The sequence below is a fragment of the Geotrypetes seraphini genome, chromosome 3 (assembly GCF_902459505.1).
Source record: "Geotrypetes seraphini chromosome 3, aGeoSer1.1, whole genome shotgun sequence".
NCBI lineage: Eukaryota > Metazoa > Chordata > Amphibia > Gymnophiona > Dermophiidae > Geotrypetes > Geotrypetes seraphini.
The window spans coordinates 348,955,818-348,982,271 of NC_047086.1; the positions used below are offsets into that span (position 1 = coordinate 348,955,818).

At 41.9% G+C, this 26,454-nt stretch overlaps 1 protein-coding gene across 1 annotated transcript; it reads left to right on the top strand.

The window, feature by feature from the left end:
* Nucleotides 1-3,095: 3,095 nt before the first annotated feature.
* Nucleotides 3,096-25,884, top strand: ATF3 (activating transcription factor 3). The gene is made up of 4 exons (XM_033937238.1): nt 3,096-3,221; nt 10,034-10,277; nt 15,998-16,102; nt 22,878-25,884. Exons 2-4 carry the CDS (start codon nt 10,038-10,040, stop codon nt 23,073-23,075), a joined length of 543 nt encoding a protein of 180 aa, XP_033793129.1. The 5' UTR covers nt 3,096-3,221; nt 10,034-10,037; the 3' UTR covers nt 23,076-25,884.
* The last annotated feature ends 570 nt before the right edge of the window (nt 25,885-26,454 follow it).

Here is a 26,454-nt window from a genome sequence, read left to right on the forward strand (position 1 = left end):
GTTATCAGCATGGTTGAGAAGTCTGGATAGGCCATATGGTCTTTATCTGCTTTTATTTTTCTCTGTTTCTATCAATGGTCAAAATACTAAGAGGGAATTTTAAAACAATCCAGGAAGGTAAGACCTTTGAAGATAAGATGATGAAATACACTTTGACACCAACAAAGCAGATCTTGTTTCCTATCTCATTATAAACCATCAAATTAGACTGCTTTGTCACATTCTGATCACTATCCATCTCTCATTGTTCTCACCCTCCAAACTTTAGGCCACCCCTCCATTTCTCCTTGAGACTGTTAATGGAATGATTTTATGTTGACTTAATAATATTATAATTTATCTTTGCTGTACTATTGTCCTGACCTGAGGAAGAAGGTTCTATCTTCAAAAAATAGAAATAAAATATTAAACCCTCTCCCCTCCCCACTTTCTCAAGTTGCGCTAGAGGTTTTTAGTGTGGGCTGGCGAGGTAAGTGCTCCGGTGCTCATAGGAATTCTATGAGTGTCAGAGCATGTACCACGCTGGCTTGCGTTAAAAGCCTTTAGTGCAGCTTTGATAAAAGGGGCCCTAAATTAGTCCAATTTTTTTAAAAGAGGATTTTCCTTTATTTTTTCTCTTTATTACCTTTGAAGTAGACTAACAGGGCAATCATATTTCTTTATGAGAGAAGAAAGCAAGCTTGCAGTCATAAAACAACCAGGGTAGCTTTTTTTTAAAATGTTGTTCCTATTGGAAGTTATGTAGACCTAGTTTCCAAAAACAAAGGTTAAAAAACTCTGAAAGACAGAAAATTAAAGAAAAAAAGTTTACACAGGAGAAAAATATGGCATGCTAGACACACACACACACTTCCACTTATAATATACAGGACTGTATAGCCTCTTTATTCCTTACCTATAATGACAAAAGGTCACTTTAAAAAAATTATATATATAATTTTCTTAAAAAATTATATATATATATATATATATATATAATATATATACATTTTTAAGTGACCTTTTGTCATTTTAGGTAAGGAAGAGGCTTGATGAAGTACAATAATTTTAAAAAGAAATCTATTTTGACCATAGTAGTCTTAATGAGGGCTGAAGTGGCAAACTATTTTCATCTCCTTTTGGGGTGTGCCTTCTGTGCTGATTTTATTTAAAAAATGGAACGATTTTAAAAAATAAACTATGAAAACTAATAAACTGTGAAACTAACTGTAGGATTTACAAATCAGGGCTGAACCTTTGCCTTGTTAAAAATCCTATTTTAGCATAATAAAGACCGTTGAACAGGGGATTTCGCCCAGTGGCAAATAGATCTTGGAGAGAATGGCCTTCAGTTAATGCACAATGGAACTTAAGCATGAAGCTGGTGCTCTGGCTTTCTGGAACTGACATCATCAACCAACTTAGCTGATTTCACTCGGCTGTGATGGTAATTATCGCATGATGTCAGATGCAGAAAGAGCCCATTTTGAGCCTATCGTGTTATCACAGTGCTGGGCTTCCGACTTGCAAATGTTTAAGTACCGTTCAGCAATGAGCTGAGCGCTACGCCCCAGGCACAGACCAGACCCCCAAAGGTCTCGTCATTTTAAAGTCGGCATTTTTTTTTATTGGTATTATTGATTTCAAGTGTGTTAAAAATGTATTATGCACTTTTGGTTGGTTCTCTTTAATCCCTGCACTGATAGAGTTCATGTAGTTGGGGGGAGGGGAGAAAGTATGGAGTAGAGAAGGGGGGTCTGCGTGTTCCCGATTAGAATGACTAATATTTCAAACAGAAAGTTGGTATTTCAGAATTGTAGTGCATTAATTTTTTTTTTATGTTTAAAGATGATTCCCTGGGCTGTTCCATGATGTGCCTAAAAAGACTGGGATAAGCAGGAGGGCGAGTTGGAGTTGTCACGCCAGGTGTGTACGTGTGTTGCGGCTTTGTGAGAAGCAAATCGCAGCGTAGCGCGCGCGCGCTTTAGGCTCCCGGGCAGATCTTCCCGCCTATGTTCCACTGTACGTTCTTTTCACACGAAAATACAGAAACAGATTTAGTCACGTTCCTTTCAAAAATCTTAGTTTCTTCCCTTCAGTAAGGAGAAGGTTAAGAATGCGGCGTCCTAACGGTTTGTAATCAAACTGTGTTTTTTGGTTTTTTTTTTTTATCATTGTAACTATAGCGTATTCGGGAAGATAAGTCATATTCATTCTTCTTCCTCAATCAATCAAATAAAAGAGAATAACTTTCACTACAACAGTGCTCATGTCATGTTAGGGCTCTAGTTAGGACTGCACCGACCAAAACAGACTGTACTTTATGTAACTACAAACTACAAAGGTTATTTGGCGCTCAAAGGGGCCAGAACTGTGTGTATTTTTTCTAACGTATAATGTGATATTTGCCTATGAATCACTCTGTCCTGTTAGGGGCAATAATTAATAAGGCATTAGAAGCTTAAAAGCAATGTTATCCGAGATCCTGTAAGGAAGGAGTTATAAAATATCATCCGATCACATCAATGCAATGTTACTTTTTTTTTTTTTTTTGTTTACAGTAAAACGTCTTCGGAGGAAAATTTACTTTCTTTTGTTATCGCCAATTCTCATCTAGCCTCAGGAGAGGAACCTTTATCCGCGGGATCCTCGTTTTACCCGCTCCCCCCTTTCTTTAAATCTTTTACAGACAGACGCTGTGATATTCAACGTTTACGGAAATCCAATAGAAATGATTTGTTTCGTGTGTCAACTTTTTTTTTCGTAATGGATCATGTTTTCTAAAGTATATCAAGTTGGTTTTTTTTTTACATCCTGGTCGTTAGGTACGAAAGCCGCGGTGAAGAAGCAGGAGCTGGAGCTCGCTAACTTCTTACTCCGTATGTGCGGCCGGTCTTTGCCACGGCCTGTAAGACCTTAGAGCGCAGCACTGACCCCCGAAGGAGTTAAAAATCTCGGCGGCAATCCGATCCCTTACAGGCCTCTTATGGAGAGAGGCTCCCTCCGGCCACCGCTTGCATCAGCGCTAAGGAGAGCGCTCCCGAGGCTATTAATAGGATGACGTCAGCCGGCGGCGCGCGGCCCGAGCGCATGCCAGAGCTGCGCCCTCGCCTATATAAAGAGGTGATGCAAGAGCGGGGCCGGGAGTAAGAGAGACAGGAGGAGGAGCGGTGACAGCGGCGCATCGCGGCCAGGTCGCATCGTAACGCTCCGGAGCCAGCCCTGCTTCACGCTCGGGGGAGGTGAGTAGCTGTGATCCCCTGACCATTGCAATCTGGGGAGGGGGAGGTTTTCTGACTTTCATGGGAGTTGGGCTGTGGAGAGGCGTGCGAGGTACCACGCCTGGTTTCGGACTCTGGCGATGGGGAGGACGGTAGGTATCTCGCGTTCGTCTGCTGGAAAAAGTTAACGTGGCGTTGTGAGGAGGTGGTCGTTCAGCGCCTAGCGAAGCTCACGGTTCGGGGGGGGGGGGGGTCTGCTGCTTGCATCTCTTGGGGGGTAGTTCTGGAGGAGAGGGGGGGTCTCCTTGGGATCGGGCTCAAGCTCGCTGTTTCCTTGCGAGTTAAGTAACTTCCTGGAGGAGTTAGGAAAAGATTCTGATGAAACTGCTTTGTAACAGTTTCGGTTTGTTGTTTGTCATCGACAATTTTATAGCCCGGAGGACCGAAGCGATGGGTGTGTGTGTGTGTTGAGGGGGGGGGGGGGGGATTGGAAAGTCCAGGCTCGGTCAAAAGTTATTTGTTGCCCCATAACGCTACGATTCTATCAACTTCCAGGATACAAACAAGGACTAGATAGCAGGGGATCTCCTATACTTTGAGCATAATGCCTGTCTGTCTTAACTTTGTAATGAAAACAGAACTTCTCTTTGAATAGAGAGCGCGGTCGATCTTCTGCATCTGGACTTTAAAGAATAGTCCCTAGGCAACTTCTTGTTTAAGAATGGTAATCGGATTAACGACCAAGGTCCAATAAAGTCTTATAGAAAATCAAAGATTACATTATATATATATATATATATATATATATATATATATATATATATATATATATATATATATATATATATATATAATCTAATGTAATCTTTGATTTTCTATAAGACTTTATTGGATATATATATTCTTCTTCATCTGGACTTAAAGAATATATATATATATATATATATATATATATATATATATATATATATATATATATATATATATATATATATTCTTTTTCCGTTTTCAGTTCTGAGGAAGGGGGTGTTTAACTCCAGAAACTTATTAATAAAGTATTGCTATATTTTGGTTTAACCTTTATCAAGTAGCCAACTGGATTAATACGGAAGCTAGATTACTTCATTGCATTTAGTAACTGATTTTATTTAAAAAAAAAAAAAAATTACTTTAATATACCTTTGCTTGTTACTAATAGCAACATAAAATATCCTGGGTATCGTCTGATTCCCATTGCCTAGGTGCTGCCGCTTCAAAACTCTCATAGTTTTAGTATAGTTATGGTTTTGGCCATAATAAATGGCTACAAAATCCTCGATTGTAACAGCGCTCCCGATTACGGACTCGCATTAGGTCCGTCAGACAGATACGATTCTGGAGCGTTACCTGATAGCTGTGGGAGCTGCCGATTGGGTATCGCGAGTCACTGTCCGGAGCAGTCGCTCTGTGACGTCACCGTACTTCGTGCCGCATGAACTATTCAGTCCTTCAGTTGAAGCCGGAAGCGGGTGTGATGTGACGTCACATCGCCTGGGGTCATTGGGAGTGTGCAGAGGCCGTGACCTCCCCCCCACACCCCCATCCCGAGCACCGCGGGGATGAAAGTGGAGCAGCCTGAGGTTATATAGCACATGTGGTGGCTACAGGCAAGCTGATTCTTGGTATTCTCATGACATGAGCCAGCAAAAGACCTGCTTTCATAACTTTATGAAGAGCAAAATGTGCCACCTCTCTTTAACCTTCTAAACGTGATTCAGCATTTAGCTATGATTAATTCCCTCGTGTTATGAAATAAACCAAAATGGAACTGGAGGGGGGAAGGAGTGCATCACCACCTCAAGAGAAAATGAACTTACTCCTTAATATTCAGAAGTTCAATGATTCTGTTGCTGATTAGTGTTATATAACTATAAGCCAAGTTTTTGGCATGGAATACATTTTTAAATACAGGCTAAGTACACAGATATGCCTACTAAACAGCTAAAAAGTGGTGTCTGAAACTTGGTAACAGCGACAAATTCTCAAGGCTGAATTTAAAGTTCTGGTAGCCATAGGCAAGACTGGAGAGAGGTCCATATCACAGCGACACCATCTTGAAGTGCATGCCTTAAAGCAGGGGTGTCCAACTTACGGCCCCAGTCGAGGGCGATGCAGTGTTTTCCTCTGCTGCCCCCGGGTGTTTAATGTCTTGCCAGCTCCCTCCTCTGTCTTGATGCAGTGTTTGCGCAGCCCCAGAAACATTTTTTTTTCGGCTAATGCAGCCCAGGGAAGCCAAAAGGTTGGACACCCCTGCCCTAAAGTAAAGGGAATAGGTGTCTCTCTTTAATTTGGGTGTTTTTTTGGTGCCCTAAGCAGTTGCTTATATCTAAATCTGACTCATACAGGAGCTTTTACATGTTGTACATTCACGGCTTCTTAATCATTCTGTTGTATGTTGGCTCACTTGTTTGTCTTCAGTTAGAACATTGGCTCCCAATCACAGCCATAATTAAATCCAAAGTGCTCTGCCTGATATTTAGGGGTCTTGCAATGGGTGTGTCTCGGTATTTGATTCACTTATTCCCTCTGCTCCCTCCCACTCCCTGCAGTGGTCTCCAAGATCTTGGCCCTTCTGCCTCCAACCATGCCTGTGCCCAAGGTGGACACCACTAGGGCCACTGCTGCCTTATTTGAGTCCATAGCTGTGGCATTCTCCCTTTAAAGATCAAGCAGCTATCCCCTTTCTCCTGCTTCAAGAAAGTGATTAAAATTTGACTCATCTGCTTTTCGTGATTTCTTCTTCTTAGTCCCTTTTTGAATCCTGCCTATTCTCTTTTCTCCCCCCCTCCCTTTTTTGTTGTATTCTTGTTTACCCATCCCTTTGTTGTGCAATTTATCCTTTTTTGTAACTTCTAGTCTCTTGAACGTCTTGTAAACTAATTGTAAACTAAGTAGCAGTACATTGTGTGTGACATGCAGTATATCAAGCGTGAGAAAATTTCTACTTTGTAGTACAGTATAAATTATCCCTAAATGAAATAGATTAGTAATGGTATGGCTATTGTGGGCTCCTGTAGTTTGTCAAACACCAGGGCTGAAACTCGGTGTGATTAAAGGCTAGATGCACCAAACACTTTTGATAAGACCATGTGGATTGCTATAGGCTGACTATTGGGGGGGGGGGGGGGGTGCGATTCCAAAACAGCGATTGATGCTCAAACAAGTTTTCATGCAAATGATTTGCACAGAGGTTCGTTCCCATCTGATTGATCGCTGTGAGAGCGACTCTCGCACACGCGCAGAATAGTACAGTTGATACAGCGGCAAAGTGCGCGTGCACCAGATTTGCTACTCGAGACTCCTCCGTGGCAGCTGATCCTCCCTCCTTCGATCGCCATCATCGTTTCTTCTTCCTCCCAGGGAAAGGGCAGCCTGCATAAATCGTAGCCTACAGCCGCCATCCATAACGTTGACCATTGGTGGCACGAGCACATGCAGTTAACAAACACTGGTATTTCATGCGCTTTTAAATGGTACATTGGAGCGCAATCCCTTGATGCTTTGTGGAGAGGTAGCAGCAGACTACGCAAATGTGAGGCATAAATTAGGATGGTGCTGTATAAAATTCTGACCCAGCTTGTACATATTTTAATTGTGAGGAATGAAAATTTTACCATTGCCCCATCTTTTTGATGCCCTCTCTTTTATATTTTATACTGTTAATGGGCACGCATAAGATGTGCCTTCAACACACGTGCTCACAATGTGTATATAACGTGCTTTTATGTCCTTGCTATTGTAAAACTGTATTTATGGTATCAATGTTGTAAATATATTAATTTCAGGGCTGAACTATAGGTTAGACACATTAGTATAAGTGAACAGTCGGGGTTAGCATTTAGCAGTTCTGGTCTAACAAAAATCCATGTCTTTCTAGTCTTCTTAAGATCAGACTCAAAACTGCTGTGTGCTGCCATGCAACCACCTGGGTATGTCCTGGCAGGCCTCGCTACTCCTTGTGCCAATAAGCGGCAGGGATAATATGGAGGGAATTGCAGTAATCATGCAGTGGTGACATCTAGTGGCCAGATGTAGCCATAATTTTCTAAGGCTTCTGAGAGTGCTCTAACTTCTAAAGGATAATCCTATATAATAAAATGCTAGCCGCGCATGCGCACTTCAACTTTCGTGTTCTGTATTCCCTGTTCCATGTTCTGTAGGTCCGTGGCCAAGCAGGAGTGTGCATGCGCGAGTCCCCAGCTCCTACCTACACTCGCAGCACTGGTCGCCATTGCTGGACTCACTGCTTTTCAGTAACTCAGTTCTCCCGACGTCTTGCCGCCCCTCCCCCTTCCCGTTGTCCCGACTCCAAACCTGCCTACTCCAGCAGCCTGCAGTACTCTGCACACGCTGCTTCGGGCCCTTCTTCTGCCCTGATTTACTCTGGCATGTCTCTGATGACATCATCAGACACGGCAGAGTAAATCAGGGCAGTAGGAGGCCCCGAAGCAGCGTGTGCAGAGTGCTGCAGGCTGGAGTCGGCAGGTTTGTCGGGACCGCGGGAAGGAAAGGGAAGGGGGGGCGGCAACGGACTAAAGAAGCTGCCTAGACCGTGAGAAGGGAAAGGGGGGGAGGGAAAACGCTGCTGCTGCACATGGAAGAGGTGTGGAGGGAGGGATATGGAGAGGGAGGGAATGCTGCTGTGGCTGCACAGGGAAGTGGGGGGAGAGAGAAATGCTGCTGCATAGGAGGCTGGGAGAGAGACAGACAGATAGAAAGAAAGACAGACAGACAGCGGGAGGAAGGGAGACAGAAAGAAAAGAAGAAAGACACAGGGGCAGGGAGAGACAGAAAGACAGACAGACAAAGGGGGCCAGGGAGAGAGACAGACAGAAAGAAAGATAGCAGGAGGGAGAGAGAGACAGAAAAAGAAAGACAGACAGACATATATTCTAGCACCCGTTAATGTAACGGGCTTAATGACTAGTCTCTGCAATAAATGCGGTAGTGATAGCATTAGTAACTACTCCACCAGGTCTGTGCAGATCTGAAGGAAATACTGACAAGTTTCAGCTCTGGGCCCAGGCACATCTTATCCCCTCTCTAGGGTTGGTGTTTAAAATGGGATAGTTGTAAATGCAGATTTTGATGCAATTCTCAAAGGAAGCCCAAGAAAGCATGAAAGTGAGCTGTCTTATGTGTCAGAAAGAGAAGCATTGATTTTTGTATTAAAAATTTTGGGAACTAGTAGTTGTTCTTATTCCTACAGGTCAAGGCATTACAATCCATATAGTTGGAGATGTCTCTGAATAGATTCCCCCTTTCCCCCACACCAATTCTTTTGGTATGAGTGAGGGTATACAGGGCTAAGGTAGATTGCTGGAACTAAATCAGTTGGGTTAGCTGGAAACTCACTTCTACTTATTAACCTGACAAGGCTTCATGGTAGGGCTGTAGCAATATTATGTAGATTCGATTGATCAATTGCCTTTCAGTAAAAAGCCCCAAGGTGGTGATTAAAGCATAAAATTAGAAAGCAATCACAAAATAGGTATCTGGACAAAAACCAGCAGTCCATCATGGAATTAATCTTATAGCTTGTGGGTTTACAATTAAGACATAATCAAAACAGTCATAATACAAATACAGTGCATTTTGTCAACAATTGATGATTATGAATAATTATTTAAACTTTCTATGCATTCATAAAATGCATAAGAACCATGCAAGGCAACAGCGTGAGTTGATGTATCAATCTGCACAGCCATCTAGTCAGGCAGCTTAGATTTACATCTCCTGGGACTCCCAGCATAGACATAGCACAGTGCAGGTGCAGTGGTTAAAGCTATAGCCTCAGTGCCCTGGGGTTGTGGGTTCAAACCCACGCTGTTCATTATGACCCTGGGCAAGTCACTTAATCCCCCATTGCCCACCAGGGCAGACAGGGAAAAATGTTTGAATACCTGAATAAATTCATGTAAACCATTCTGAGCTCCCCTGGGAGAATGGTATAGAAAATTAAGAACTTAAGAGATGCCACTGCTGGGTCAGACCAGGGGTCCATCATGCCCAGCAGTCCGCTCACGCGGCGGCCCTATTGGTCAAAGACCAGTGCCCTAACTGAGACCAGCCCTACCAGCGTACATCCTTGTTCAGCAGGAACTTGTCTGACTTTGTCTTGAATCCCTTGAGGGTGTTTTCCCCTATGACAGCCTCCAGGAGAGCGTTCCAGTTTTCCACCACTCTCTGGGTGAAGAACTTCTTCCTTACGTTCGTACGGAATCTATCCCCTTTCAATTTTAGAGTGCCCTCTCCTTCTCCCTTCCTTGGAGAGGGTGAACAACCTGTCCTTATCTACTAAGTCTATCCCCTTCAGTACCTTGAGAGGGGACATGATCGAAACATTCAATCTCCTCTGTTCGAGGGAGAAGAGGCCCAGTTTCTCTAATCTGTCACTGTAAATAAATGAAAACTTGATATTTTTTTTTGTGACTCAAAGACATTCAATATCCCTCTTTGAATTTAACAAAAGTATACTTATTAGCTAAAAGTAAGATGGTCTTGGTGTATCCTAGCTTTTCAGCAGGAAACATGAATGCAGCCACTTAGGGATGATGACTGATCATTTGGATGTAATAGTCATATGATGCTTGTCTGCTTCTGTCAATGTATATTAGATTTTAGAAGGCATGAAGGAACAATATTATGTAGTCACTGTTAGGAAGACTGAAACATAGGGCAAATTTGCCCAAGGTTACTCAGTGTGAACACTGTTTGAAAATCTTTTCACTGCGTGAAAATCTTGTTTTAAAGAAAAGGGTTAAAGGAATCATCTTATCAAATCTGCATTTTAGCAAAATGATGCTCCAGCACCCAGCCCAGGGAACTGCATCCGAAGTGAGTGCATCTGCAATTGTTCCTTGTTTGTCTCCCACAATGTCATTTGGATTTGAGGAGTTCACGAACCTGACTCCGCTAGTGAGAGAAGAATTGAGATTTGCCATCCAGAATAAATGCCTGGCTAACAGACTCCCATCTGTGCTGGACACAGTTACTGTATCAGAAGGGCCCTTGCAAATGTCTCTTCTCAAAACAGAGGTAAGTTTGACTATTCTTGGCTTCTACAAGCCTGTTTCGAATGTACTTTCAATTCACTAAAGGGGCCAAGCTTCAAAATGGCCTGTGTAATTTCAGTGTGGGGGTATTGTGCATACTGTAGCACTGTGTCCCGAAAACTTTGCCAAGCCGCAGCACGCTAAACATGGTGGCCATGACTCTAAGCCTCTGGAAGTGCTTGGACGTTGACTCAATGTCGCTCACATGCATGACATCACATCGACGTCTGCATTTGCGAAGGTCCTCCAGATGGGCCCTGAGCTGCCAGTACGGGGTGCTGGAAGGGAAGACGCACGGAGAGGTGGAGAGGTGCTGGCGCTGGCTGACTGCCTACAGGATGTGTGTCTCGCCACAAGAGGCACATCCTGTATGCAGTGAACAAGCGCCAGTGTCTCATGGCACACCTGGAATCTTGGGCGGCAACACAGTTTGTGATACACTGCTGTAGCAGATGGTCAGAAATGGTGCCTAGATAACTCTGAAAATGAGCCATTAAAAGCTCTGTCTAAGCTGCACCTGATTGTATAAATGGTGAGGTAAAGTAGCAGAAGGAACAGAAGAACAAATGACTGAGAGGAGCAACAGAAGAAACGGAGTGGACAGTGGACCAACAGTCGGGAAAATCTAGTCTCCCCTATTTGTCTGACTTCCACAGCAATTCAATCAGTGACTACAATCAAATTACTTGGTGTGACATTTAGACGACAATTTTTTTTTATCTTTTCTTTTTTCATCCACAAATCGGTACAGTGGTTCAAAAGTGTTTCTATAGACTTAGCATGATTTGCTCCACCTCCAATCTCCTTGAAACTTCCTCTTTAAATATCCTTATACATTCACTAGTCATTTCTCAGTTGGACTATCGTAATGTCTTGTATCGAGGAATAAGCCAAAAATAATTCAAAATAAACTGTTAAACTTTTTTATTCAAAGCAAAAATATTTGATCATGTAACCCCCATTACTTTTCAAAGACCCATTTCTCATAGATTAATTTATACCATTCGACTTCTAACTTTCAAATCCAGAATGACATAGGGCTCCTTTTGCTAAGGTACACTGAAGATTAGTGCGCACAAACCACGTGCTAAACGAAAAATACTAACGCAATCTCTATGGAGGCGTTAGCGTCTAGCATGCGCAGCATTGTAGTCCGCGCTAAAACCACTAGTGCACCTTAGTAAAAGGAGCCCATAATCTCCAGTATTCATTAACAGATTACTCACCCCATATACACCTACAAGATCACTGTTCAAGCAATTCAAATCTATTACTAATGCTATCATCACGCCATATAGTATAAGATACAACAAGAAAATCTATTTTCTATCACTGCTCCATCATTATGGAACAATATGCCAGTGCATCTTCATGAAGAATCTTCTCTTACTAAATTTAAATCAAATTTTAAAACATTTTAATTTAAAGATGAGTTTGATCATTAATGCGGTATGTAAGCTTCCAACATCACATTAGATTTAATACCCTTCCTATTGTGCTTCCCTCTTAATGTTTTTCTTAATCCTTTCAATTATTGTATTTCTCTCTCCCCTTTCCTCATATTCTGTCAGTCTGTCTTGGTAATAACGAACATGTACACTGCTTAGATATTTGATTAAGCGATAATATCAAATTTTTAACACTCACCAGTCCGACTCATTGGACGATGCTGTGATAAAATGTTCTGATGTATCGGTACTCGAAAAATAATTGTACTCGTTATCGAAGCTCTCATGATACAAATGGCAACTCCAAGAGTGAAAGCATCACAAATGCAGTGTCCCGTAAACTTTTTAATCGGCAGCACAGTAAACTCAGGGCTGCAGCTGGAGGGCACCCAGAAATGTGCAGATGTTGATGTGATGACATCACGCACATGCATGACGCCATTGCATCCAGACCAGCCGCCACTGGGGGTTGCTGGAGGAGGAGAAGCACCGATGAGAAGAGGTACGGTTGCCAGCTAACTACACACAGGATGTGCCTCTCACAGTGAGAGGCACGTTCTACAGGCAGTCAGCTGGAGCCAGCGGCACACCCAGGATCTTGCCGCAGCACATGGTTTGCAATACACTGCTCAAATGTCAAAGCCTTGATAAAGGCACCAAACTTTCACTACTGACGATTGTTGTCGGTATCGCGAGAGCTTCGATACAAGTACCTTTTTGTGTACTGAGATACATCGGAACATTTTATCACAGCATTGTCCAATAAAATCTGACTGGTTGTTGGTCCGCTGTCTACTCCCGATGCAGGCCTGTTGGCCAAAACACGACTCGTGTCAAGTCATTTTATGCTTTTATCACAGCATTGTCCAATAAAGTCTGACTGATTTGTTTCTGAGGTAAAATGATTCTACTTCTCCTCCCCCCCCCCCAACCCCTGGAAAGCCTTTTAATCTGATTAAAGTTCACATGCCATTCTAACCCAACAGAAACAATTTTCAGACAGGCTAGTTCAGGGGTCTCAAAATCCCTCCTTGAGGGCCGCAATCCAGTCGGGTTTTCAGGATTTCCCCAATGAATATGCATGAGATCTATGTGCATGCACTGCTTTCAATGCATATTCATTGGGGAAATCCTGAAAACCCAACTGGATTGCGGCCCTCAAGGAGGGACTTTGAGATCCCTGGGCTAGTTCATCTAAACCAGTGGTTCTCAAACCTGTCCTGGGGGACCCCAGCCAGTCATGTTTTCAAGATATCCCTAATGAATATGCATGAGAGAGATTTGTATATAATGGAAGTGACAGGTATGCAAATCTCTCTCATGCATATTCATTAGGGATATCTTGAAAACCTGACTGGCTGGGGGTTCCCAGGACAGGTTTGGGAACCACTGATCTAAACACTTGCTCTGTAAGATGTTTGTAAACCTAGAATGTTGCTTTGCAATTGAATCCTATATTAAATCTGTGTTGTAAATAACTAAGCTGAGCCTCTGAGTCATGAGCAACTTGATTTTCTATCTGCTCTGCATCTCATTTATTGCCAGACCTAGCTTTTGAAACTAAAACTGTTTGTTAATTTCTTACTTGTAGGGGTATTTCCTAGTTTTAATTCGTACCTTTTTATGGTAAAAGCAAGTTATATTCAGGTTCAATATTTTCCCATCTCTAGAGGGCTTAGTCTAAGTTGGTACATAAGTAAGTTATTTTACCCTCTGTCGCTTCAAGGTCAAAAGGAGCATCATTGACAGATACAGGACTTGTTCCGTGGCCTGCCTGCTTCTTGGTCCCTTGCTGTAACCACTAGGCTATACCTCCAGTATACTGAATACTGTCATCACTGGAGAATGTTTAAGAACAGCCTGTACCAAAACCTTGCTGTCCGTACAGAGGTCTGAAAAACTTCAGGCTCATGGACTGATTCTCTATTAAAACAATACTGTTAAAATATATTTAGCTTCACTAATGACTGAACAAGTACTACATGATAAATCTCAGGGTGGGGGGGGGGCAAAAGACGGAACCCAGTCGTGTCTTAAAATTGTGATGCAATGCTAAATAACAGTGTTTGGACCTGTTTTCTCCTCGGCTGCTGATAACCATGTGATTATCTGCATTCCAGAAAACAAGTTTAAGCTTTGGTGGGGCTCTAAAAGATGAGGCAGCCTGGCATTCAGAGGATGCTCAGCTGCTTGCTTCAGGCAGTTATCTGTTGTGACAATCGAAGAGGTAATTTCCAAAACCTGTTAAAAGTATTTTATATTAAAAATGTATGTGCTGCACTATCCGTAAGTATGAAAAGTTGTTCTTTGGATAAATAAATGCAAGGGGTTTTTCCCCCAATTTAATATTATATACCTTATGAATAAATGCCTTTTCGTGTAAATTTTACATAGCTATAGGATATAGGATGCTTTTGATATGACCTCCACTTTTAAAAAATGTACTTAACAGATTTGGAATTCCTCTTAATTCCAAAGGTCATTTCATTGCTTTTTGCAACCTAATTGTTGCCCAAAGTTTGATAGCACGTAGAATGGATTCCTGCACCCAACTTTGGACCTGAGGATTTAAACTTCCTGAAACCTAGTGTAAAATCCTCACACCTGAATGATAGCAGCTGGGCACACAAATCGATTCATTCTATGACCTTGTGCTTTGTTACTGGGAATGTCCCTGATCTATCCATGCCCCTTCTATGGCCATGCCCATTTTGAATTGCACACTATGAAATTTAGGCACAGATGTTATAGAATAGCAACTAGGACAGCTGTGCACACAAATTAATTGACTAGTTTTGTCTGAGTACATTTGGGATCAGTGACCTATATACAATCTAGCGGATAAAGGGCTGCAGATATATTGCCACAGTGGAAGCTGGGAGAGAAATTATCTGTTAGTATTGCTGCCAAATCATAAGGCACTGGACAGCAGGTACCGTTACAACTACTTTTACTGGCTCAAAAGTGGGTCTGTGCTCAAAAGATTCATGGTGGAGGAAAAACTCTATTGCAAATCTAGCACAGCATGCGCTGAAGTAATGAGCATGCAAATTCATGCCATGTTAAAATCATGGCAGTAATTTGCTGCTCATTACTCTGAGCTAACTTTCTTGTCAGTGTCTGAGCCAATTGGCACTCGGGCACAGATGGAAAACTCAAGTTAAAAAAAAACCCCTCCAAAACTAAGAATGCTAGCCCCAACTGAGTAGACCCACTAGGGCTGGGTCCATACCCCTGCCATTGGCCCTACCCCCATGTACATTTTGGGATGCCCTGAGGAGGGGCCTAAGGCCTTGATTGGCTAGATGCCTAAGGCCCCGCCCATAGGAAAGCCCTTAGGCACCTGGGCCAACAGTGCATTCTGGAATGCACCAGGATTGGCCAGATACCTAAGGCCATCATTCTGGTTGCACTGGGAGGGGTCCAAGACTCTGATTGGCCCAGGTGCCTAAGACCACTAGGGGGAGGGGTCTTGGGTGCCTGGGCCAATCAGGGCCTTGGGCCCCTGCCAGTGCACCCAGGATGCACTGGGAAGGAGAAGGCCCACCATTTTGAAGAGGTGGATCTGCTGGCAGGAGGGAGTGAGCATCCCTTCTGCTGCTCTTCTAAATAAGGTACGGGGGATTGGAGAGGGGGGATGGCCCACTAGACCACCAGGGTTTTGTCTTGGGGGCTTGGTGTGGTGGGGGTTGTCAGGGGGATCCCTCAGCTTGGGGGGAGTCCCCCATCCTGTTGGAGGAGGGAGTGGGTGTCCCTCTTGCTGATCTACCGCATGAGGTTCGGGGAGTCATCTGTGTTGGGGGGGGGGAGGGTGGAGAAGAGAATCGGGTCCATTTGTGGTGGCAGATCTGAACTGCTTTATTTTCTTGTCAGTGCCTGAGCCAAGCAGTACTTGGGCACTGACAGAAAAGTAAGTATATGATAGCTTAGACCCTGCAGATAAATATTGGCCCCCAATTCCTCATAAATGGCAGGGTGTTCCTTTTTGAGAATTGCCTGGAGAACTCATTTTTATAGTTTTAATATTAATGACCTCATTGTACTACATTTGCACAGTACAATCAGAGGCTGCTAGAAAGCATGGAAAAGACCACGGTGAGCCGTTTTGATAATTGGGCAATAAAATATGTGCATTTAACAAAGGTTTAGTGCCATTGTTAAATGTGCGCTGACTTTAGAGAATCTGGGCATAAGTATATTTCTGGGTTTTATCTCCCACCAGTCTTTCTGAGTTTGAGTTTTTATTTTTTGACAGTTTCCCCCTGAGGATGACAGAAAAAGACGGAGGAGAGAGAGAAATAAAATTGCAGCTGCAAAATGTAGAAACAAGAAGAAAGAGCGGACAGAATGCTTGCAAAAAGTAAGTCCCTAGATGCATCGACTGCAAGTATAGATTTCACATGCATCTTTGAGTATTACAGGTCTTGGCTTGTACAGAACAAGGGTATTTCTTTCCTCAGTCCTCCCCCACCTCCCTTTTGATCTTTGTACATAGTCATGGGTTTCTTCTAGCCATTGGTTGCTCCCGAGTCCTGACAGTTTCTTCAGACTTAAAGGAGTTGGCAAGGCTGGCATGAGAAGCATTTCGTACGGCAGGCCTAATCTCCTCTGTCATCAGTTCTGAATGAACTGGGATTCTCTGTAAATACATACCATTTGTTCTGGACAGGGTCAGTAGAATCCTTCCTTGGCAGACAACTTCTAATCCAGCCACTTCCCTGGGGTACAGTGCAATCCCCCATCCCAAACTGCTGTCTATTCCCTGTAAAACCCTGCAGGGACTTATCTGCTAGCTACAGGGGCCAGGTAGTGTTATAGCGCTGTGTTTTCAGCTAAGAGTTGCTGCCGCCTTACTGTTTTTCTATAGTGATTTTCAGCTAGTGGATAAATCTATATACCAAAAACCGCTCTGCTTTTCACAGCAGATGAATTAACATGCTATGGATTTGATTAGACTTGCTTTTTATTTACCTTCCAATAAGCTTGAAAACCTTAGTTGTCCATATTTAAAGACATCATTCCATAGCTGAATGAAGTTTGACTGCCGATCAAGTATAGGCACAGCATTGCTCATGATAGAGAGCTTTGGATTTCCCTGCTACATCTGTTCCTCAACAAAATTGAAATGACATACAACTAAGACATGTTCTCAGGATCCAGCCTTGCATACAGGAGATTAGAGTTTGGTTTTCCAATCTGCTTTTAACCCCTAGGGCAGCTGATGCCAGGGCTGTTCCCCTTTGGGGGGAGGAGTCCTGATCATTTTGTAAGAGTGACACCTAGTGGTAAGACATGTAGTCAGGGGTGAACATAACCTAGGGAGCTGTGTTTTAACCCCAGCTAGAAGTCTGTCACCGTAAAGGCTGGATTAAAAGTGGGAAGTGAATTAAAAAGAACCTAAAACAGTTGTAAAATCGCTCGTGGGAAATGCTAATTATAATTGTGCTGGGACAGTTCTTGGCAATGACTGTGCTTCATTAGTCTTAACTAAAAAGAGTGCATATAAAGTACCAGCAGCTGTATTCTACAATTCTAAGTCAATCAATTGCATTTTTGTGCTCCATAATGTTGACAAACTGGAGCTTTCAGCTTCTGAGTTCACGATATACCTTGGAAATCCTGATCTCAAGGCTATAAATTGGGAAAAATTCACTTTGTGAAGCCTTTAAATTTTGGTGCAGTTGAAGGTGGGAGGGGGTGGACACCACTCGGGAAGTAGAACACGACATATAAGTAGACACTGCAGTTAAACAGCCCAGAAACAAGTGATTTGTGAATATCATTCTGCTTAAATAGTCATCACGACTGCTGTCATTGACCATAAAACAGGTACTTCTATAAATAACATCAGCTGTCTTAGTCACACAGTGATCAAAGCTAAGCTTTAGAAAAGGTACAACCATGGATGGACAAAACTTGTATTTCCAAGATGCTGAAGGTATACCTTCATGGCACACAGATAAAGAAATATGTTTTAAAATTATACTACTCTTATAGGTTGTCCTAGGCACTTTTAAAGGACTAAGATATTTATTTATTTTTTTTTAAATTGTGGTTTATAAAGGGGATTAAGAAATTCTTTGGAAAGTGAATAGCTTCACCTAACTGATTTTCCAGCTGCTGTACTGACCCCCAAGTCCTAATCTGCTCCTCAAAATGAGGAGGTAAGTTTGAACCAATGTAACAAGGGTTTTCTTATGTGGTTGCTGAGTATTTCCATTCGGCACAGGTGAACTCTTGTTCAGAGAGCTTTCCCAGCATTGTGTACTACACTGGCTTTTGTTATTTTGCAACTAGTATACTTTATTTTTATTTTAATATTTTATTAAAATCAAAAGAAAAGTACAAACATCATACAAGAACAATAATTTCTGTAACAATTAATCAGGCCCACCATGTCTCCCAAACCCCCAACCCCTACAAGAAGACCACACTGCCCCTCTGTCTCCCCTCCCACCTTACCTTCCCATCCGTGAGATCTGCGTTTTACCCCTTCCCACTAAGACAGTATAGTAACCCATATATGGAATCTGAAAAAAAAAACCAACCCAATTACAAAGTATTCCCATACTTTTAATGCGTTTGTTCTTAAGCCTTTTAGGCCTTTGCAGGCATCGGTGCACAAAACCTGCAAAAACCTAAAAAGGCCTTAAAACTTGCTGATTTGTTTTGCAATTGGCACATCTTAATAAAAATACAGTGGTGTTAGCATGCAGGTGATAGGTGTAGTTTATACAAATGCATATAATGTACACATCCACTGGATTCTATATATAGCATCCAAGTTGGGTGCTGATATTTGGGCACCAATCCAAGATATGTGCCTAAGAGCGCCTTCTACTAAGCCAAAGTAGAGGTTTCTACCACGGCCCAGAGCGCTAAATGCTCCAACGCTCATAGGAATGCTATGTGCGTTGGAGCATTCAGGGACAGATTCAGTAATTGGGTGCCTGAAAAGATAGGAGCCTAAAGTTAGGCACCTATTTCATGGCAATCACACTTGGGCACCCATTACAGAATCGTGCCTAACTGAGACTTAGGCACTTACAATGTAGGCCAGGATTTTAAAAGCCTACGTTAAAGGCGCCTAAGTCTTCTGCTCCTAAACATGCCTGCTTTGGAGTTAGATGCCATAAGATAGATGCCTATCACCCAATTTTTTTTATTTTTCTCATCAATTATGAGCTTATTGAAGCTCATAATTGAAGCCAATATACTAATTAAGTTTTGGTACCTATATGGTACCTATCTTTAGGTGCCTTTTATAGAATTTCCCTCTTGGTGCTCCAGGCCACAGTAGAAACATCTACAGTAGCTTAGTAAAATCCTGGTGTAAATTATAGGGACAATAAATGGCTGCCAATGGGCACTTTATTTATTTATTTTTAGGCATTTATATACAGCCTATCACTTGGGCACTCGAGCATTACGCCTATTTGTCCCAGTGGGCTCACAATCTATCTAAAGTACCAGGGTCATTTAATTATTTCTTTATTTAAACATATCCCTCAACCAAAAACCTATGTAGGATACAAAAGAAAAAACATGGGTGAATAAATGCACCCTGGTCTTAAATACTATCATGCAATTCTTAAACTTTCCCAAAATACACAATCATACAAGTTATTTAAAAAAAAAAAAAAAGTCAAATTTTTCAAAACATATCAGAATTTGACACTTGTTTTATATTATCTCTAACATTACAACCCATCACAGATTTAGAATTTGTGTGCTCATCTTACTACACACTATTCTGTAACAATGTATGCAACCTAAAGGGGGTACAGCCATGGAAGGTGCATGCATGGGTCAGGGGTGTTTCTAAAGTTTGTATTCAGTGTTATAGAATACCAGGAATGTGCTGCGAAATTGGTCACCAGGAAGTTTACCTGGCTTCAGCAGGTAAGTCCTGGTGCCCAAATCAGGGCATTGAAATAGCTGCTAATGCTATTCTATAACGGGTGCTCATCTTTGAGTGCCAATTATAGAATTGCATTGAGCACCAAATTATGAGTGTCACTTACTGAATCTAACCCTATGTGCATAAAAATACTGTAGTCCTTATTGTTCCTAAAGGTCAATTAACCTCCTCACCTTGAGGATTGAACCCAATAGATCTGCTCAGGAATTAATGGTTCTGGGGCTGTCAAGCCGAGTCTGTATTTTCTTCTCTTTTAGTTACCCTTATGTTTCTCAGTCTATTATTCAGTAATTTTGGACTAACCATACTTTAATGTTTATCTTAAAAGTAAGGATCAACTGTCATTGACCCTTTATGACAGGGGTAGGGAACTCCGGTCCTTGAGAGCCGTATTCCAGTCGGATTTTCAGGATTTCCCCAATGAATATGCATGAGATCTATTTGCATACACTGCTTTTAATGCATATTCTAATCTAATCTAAACCTTAAGTTTATATACCGCATCATCTCCACGGAAGTGGAGCTCGGCACAGTTTATTCATTGGGGAAATCCTGAAAACCTGACTGGAATACGGCTCTCGAGGACCGGAGTTCCCTACCCCTGCTTTATGATGAAAATGTTTACATTTCATTGTATTTTTGCTTTTGACTGATTTTTTTGTCAAATGTTGGAAAATTATAAATAAAGAATTAAAAAAAAAAAATAAATACTGTAGTTCTGTGATCCTACTTATAAATGGGATCAATACCTCGAAACTTGGTCACCGACTTTCAAAACTGGCTGCTAGTCACATCCAAACTTGTGAAGCACAGGCAGGCATAAAACTTAACCTCTCTTTTTACAAAACTGTAGTGCGGTTTTTGGGGCCAGACCCGGCGGCAACAGCTCTGATGCTCGTCGGAATTCTGAGTGTCTGAGTTGTTACCGCTGCGGCTGGTGCTAAAACCCACGCTATAGTTTTATAAAAAGAAGGGAGGTGGGGAGGATAAATGAACAACAATTTAAAAAAAAATTTTTTTTCCTCTTTGAAGAGCCTTCAGAAGCGGCATTCAAAATGGGAAACACTTTCTCGCTGAATAATAATCTGCTGCTAGTTTCTTCCATTGGCTTAATACAAAAAAACTTCATGTGCCTAGATCAGTGATTCCCAACCCTGTCCTGGAGGACCACCAGGCCAATCGGGTTTTCAGGCTAGCCCTAATGAATATGCATGAGAGAGATTTGCATATGATGGAAGTGATAGGCATGCAAATTTGCTTCATGCATATTCATTAGGGCTAGCCTGAAAACCCAATTGGCCTGGTGGTCCTCCAGGACAGGGTTGGGAACCACTGGCCTAGATCATGTTGATTTAATTTAACAATTTTTATTGATGACTTCCATCAAAACAATGCAGACAACAACCAAATAGTACAACTTGTGTCATCCAATTTTCATCCCCCCATAGCACCCCCTAGACAGATCCGAACAAGAGAGAAATAAATAAATAAAAATATTTATAGAGAGATATAAATATATAGCAACTGGGTAGCATGAGTTGGAACAAAAACAAAGGTGGTAACAGCACAAGCCTAATCCCCGCCCATCGCATCACACCATGAACATAAGAAAAAGTCAATGAATCCAAGACCCTGGATTCTTATGAGTCCTTGAGAACTTCATGTTGATTTGATTTAGAAACAAACTTTATCTTGAGCTGTTCAGTAGCAAACTGCCATTTAATAACGTACTGTGATATGCATGTTTTGCAATCTACATCAGGACAAAGTTATCTGGAAAAAACAAAATACAAACAAATCCGTTTCCAAAATCCACCGCTTTTGCTCATTCACAGAAATCAAATAAGAATCAAAGTGCTTAACATAATTCATATCTACAGTAGCTCCGGCAACATGGTGACACCGCGAATAAAGCCATAATTAACCCCCCTTCAACACAGTATATATAGTCTTAAAATTGGCTGGCTGGGATCACTGTTGGCTTGTGACTGCCACACGCTGGCAGTACGGTACTCTCTGCATCTCCCATTTTCAACCTCTTGAGGTCGGAGGAAACCAACTGGCATTTAAGGAGGCTCATGAAGTTAAGGTCTGCCCAGATCATTGACTCTCGTGTTGACTAGATAGGGATGGGATTAAACTGGCATGTGGAGGGGGTATAAAAATGTTAACTGTAAACAGAAGCCCAAAGGGGAAAGAGGGAATGTTCAGACCAGAAGCAGCACCAAACTATCCATATTACTAGTACAAGCCTTGTAGGAAGTCATCCCATTCAAATGTGTATATCTTCCTCATTAGCTGTGGGGCAGGGATTAATGTGTTGCCAATTTCAGAGTTTCAAAGTTTCTTAAAGCTAAACTTTTCTTTTTTTTTTTTGTTTTACCTTCAATTTTTTTAAAAATAATTTTTATTAGTAGCAATTGCAACACAGATGACACAGATATCCAGCAGTACAAATACACCAGGTCCAAATACAGAGAATACAAACTCGAACAATAAAACGATCTGGCAAACACAGAAAAAGAAAATTGAGGCGGACAAGCTCTGAGCCATCCAGTCGCAATCCGCAAAATTTTTCCAAAGAAAGAACATAAGCAACCCCCCAGGCATACCAGAATCACACAAACCTTTATACCACACTATTTCAATCCTATAGGCTTCCTTAAAACAAGTTTAACCACACATCACAAGTGTAATGTATAGGATTAGGCCTCTTCCCTCATCTCCCTGCTGTGGCTGCATGTGCCTCCAGCGGTAAGCAGTTTCCTGGTTTGAGCAGGTACAATTAGGCATTATCAGAGATTTAATTTCTGGGGAAATGGCCCAGAACACACAGCCAACATTTTTTTGTGTTTTTCCAGACTTCAGAGCTGTGGGATGTTCTTCCCTGCCTCTCCTACCTCTGCTTTCTAATTTGCCCCGTTCTCCTGCCCCCTCCCCGATTGTTTACAAATTAAACCCTGGGACAACCTAAATGCACAAACATGGAATCATTCAAACTGTTCTTGCCACTAGCAGATAATTTCCCAATGAGATTGAGAAGCAGGATGTTCAGCCACTGAGGGATGCGACCTTCGGTTTTTAATAGCCCAAAGTTGTCCTTTCAATGGTATGAGAATAAGGATTCCTTCCCCCGAGCATGCATCATCTTGATACATAGACCCAGGATAGAGCATGGTTAGTCTGATAAAAACTGATTTTTTGTTTTTTTTAGGAGTCGGAAAAGCTGGAATCAATCAATGCAGAGTTAAAAGCCCAGATTGAAGAACTGAAAAATGAGAAGCAACATTTGATATACATGCTCAACCTTCATCGGCCCACTTGCATAGTCCGAGCACAGAATGGAAGGACACCAGAGGACGAGAGAAACCTTTTCATCCAGCAGATCAAAGAAGGAACATTGCAGAGCTAAACGGCAAAGTTGAGGAACTCCAAGAATCCTCATTGTCCGGCATAAAATACCAAAAAAAACCAAACCTGAAGTCATGAGGGATGGGACTTGATGGGCCCTGTGCACCTCTGCTGCTGAACCATGAGACGGGAGTAACGTACATCTGCAGGAAGCAGAGGCGTGGCTCAGTTGCTCACAACCATAGCTTGTGACTCTGGCATTGTACGTGCAAGAAGTCCTTTCCTTGGCTCCAGTGTTTAATACATCCTGTCCCACCCATGCAGCTCCCAGGAGTTGCACATGTGTTGGATCCCTGCTGCTAGAAAACTTTTTCACTAGTTTTGTTCATGAAGCAAAACTATGTGACTCATAAGAACGCACAGTTTATGGGCAGTCTGGCCTAATGGACAGGGCCTCTCCATGATGGCAGAGGAAGCACAATAAGCATTTTAAGAGCATCATGCACTCTGTTCTGTATCAGCAAGCATACTATTATGTAACATGTCTTACTGTACCCTCCCCAGTACCATGCATAGTTTTATGGTTTGAGCGCCATAGGGGTTGGGTGTTTGAGCACAATTCCACTACAAACTCTGAGATGACTTGTGACTTGCTGCAAGCATCTGTTTCCAGTGAAACGGTTTGGACACCCACTGCTTTTAAGATGGTGACAGCTGCTCTGCTCTGAGCAGCCCACAGATCTTGCATATGTAAAACAAATTTAGCGTACAAAATTTTAGAGCTAATGCAGTGAAATCCATGTTTTGAAGGAAAGATGCCCTAAGTTCAGGGTTGTCACTTTGTCACCTTTGAGCCCGTTGCGGTGCAGAATTAGCACCATTGGTGGGGGAGGGGGTCAAGCTTTTCCTGAACCTGGCCCTTGGAAATATTTCATTGACTCCTTGCCTTTGAGGGATTAGACATCCTTCTATTATACCACAATGCTGCTGCATTTTACTGTAATGAGCTGTTTGGAAAGTAGGATATTAAATGCCTGAGAATGGTGACAAATAAACATTGCAAATACTATGGAATGAATACCAAAGCTGCTCTCCCCACCCCTCCTTTTTTCTCTCCTTTTTAGAGAGATGGAATATCCTATACTAGTGGTCATCAGTCAAAGGCTCATGGCCTACATGAAATCTGCAGAGCTCCTTATTAGCTTATAATTTTATGCCCATAGCTGAATCTGACCTATGGAAATTTTTTTTTTTTGTTAGTTTTATTAATGTGCAGCAACAGCACACAACTGGAGGGGTTCTGTAAGCAGAACAATGAGAAAGAGGCATTTTGCCATACCAGGGTCCGAGTCAATAGCCTGATTCCAACAGTGGCCAATACCTTTTGATGGTTTATGGAGTACTTAACCCTGATAGATCTTCACTGCTTTTTACCACATTCTCCAGCAATGAATTCCAGAGCTTAGTTTCATGTTGAGTGAAACGGTATGTTTTTCTGATTTGTATTAAATACTTCATTGCATGTCCCCCTTGTAATTTTTAGAAGGAGTAAACAAGTGATTCATGCCTACCCATTCCACTCTACTTGTGATAGAGGTCCATCAATCTTCCCTTGGCTATCTCTTTAACCTGAAGGGCCCCAGCCTCTTTAGCCTTCCCTCAGAGAAGTCATCCCTTTTCCTTTATCACTTTATTTCTCTGTAGCTGTACTAATTCTGCATTTTTTTATTTTTTTTTTGAGACGTGGTGATCAGAATTGCACACCATATTGGAGGTGCAGTCACACTATCGAGCAGTAACAGTCATTTTCTGTTTTGTTCTCCATTCCTTCCCTAATAATTCCTAACATTTTATTTGCTTTCTTAGCTTCACACCAAACAGAGGCCTAGCACTGGTTTGTACTTTGATTAGTGCAACCAGCTGTTTGAATGTTTATCTAGCCATCATAAGACTATAAAAAGAGCATAAACCAACTCCTACAGACCAGGTTCCTGGCCACTGTTGAATTTCATACAGCATCAAGGATCGACCGTGATACCTAAATTTAGAATTCTGTGTGAGGTATAACTAGTTGAACTGGACATGGGCATCAAAAACCAGCCACAATGGCTTTCTCCCTCCCCCCCCCCATATTCTGTAGCAGTGCTTTTGGTGTATTTTTTTTCCATTGTATCAGATTGTATTCTAGATATTCTAATTGTCCTACATTTCATTCACACCTCTGAAAAAAGTATATGTGATTAATAGCTGATACCTTCTTCTACTTGTGTGGAGGGGGTGATTGGCTTAAGGTAAAGGTGCCATAGGAACAGAGGAAGTATGTTTTTGTATGACATGGTCTTCCAATAAATATTATATTGTGCAATTGGAATTGTGCTCAGCCTATCTTCAAATAACCTGATGAAGGGGAAAGGTTACCAGGATGTGATGTGGTAGGAGCATTGAATACTGGATTGTATTCTAAGTGCAGCATCGTTATGAAGTTAATGTCTCAAGGATTGTTTTAATGATTCCTCAATATATTATAGTGACGCAGGCGTCATATTTTTTTTTGCTTTCATTACACTCCTAAATATCTACCGTCTGGCTATGTGCTTCCTAAGGTACAAGTATTTTTTTTTTTTGTTTCCTCTCAAATCTCTTCCAATGCATTACATTTTTTGGCAGAAAGTAATGGTACGGAGTTGTTTGGGTTTTGTTTTGTTTTTTTAAGGCATTTGAGAAAACCATAAAGAGGAGAAAGCTGCTAGATGCTGCTCTGTATGTGTCTAAAGTTCAGAGAAAGTGATGAGACTAAGTTCATGAAACTTTTTTTTTTTGTTTAAAATATTTGTTTGTTTTTGATACTTTAATAAAAATATGAATGTACATATCATGAGTGGTTTCATACATTGCTATATACCTTCTTTATATTTGATTTCCTGGTGATGAGCTGAGCTAGTCTGTAGCAAATATGCATAATGTGGGGGTTAGGCTTTCTTTCCCTCTCCCTTATCTGGCCCCAGAAATAGGTCTGCATTTAGGAAGACCACTTTTCACTTGGCTGCCATGATGAATTAAATGTCACTGTCAATGGGAAAGGGATTGGGACTTGTAAAGCTACACACACACACAAAAATAGGTGGTATACAACTACACTCCAAAGCGGTTTACGTACAGGTACTTCAAGCATTTCTCTACCTATCCCGGTGGGCTCACAATCTATCTAATGTATGGCAGTATGGCAGTGGAGGATTAAGTGACTTGCCCAGGGTTGCAAGGAGCAGCAAGGGTTTGAACCCAAAACCTCAGGATGCTTAGGCTGTAGCTCTAACCACTATGTCATGCTCTCCTTGCTCTCTAATACTTTGAGCCCTGCTCAGTCTCATACCCTGGTGCAGATACTACTCTATCCTGTATAAGACTCACTTCTGCCGAGGAGGTATGGTTTGCATAAAAAT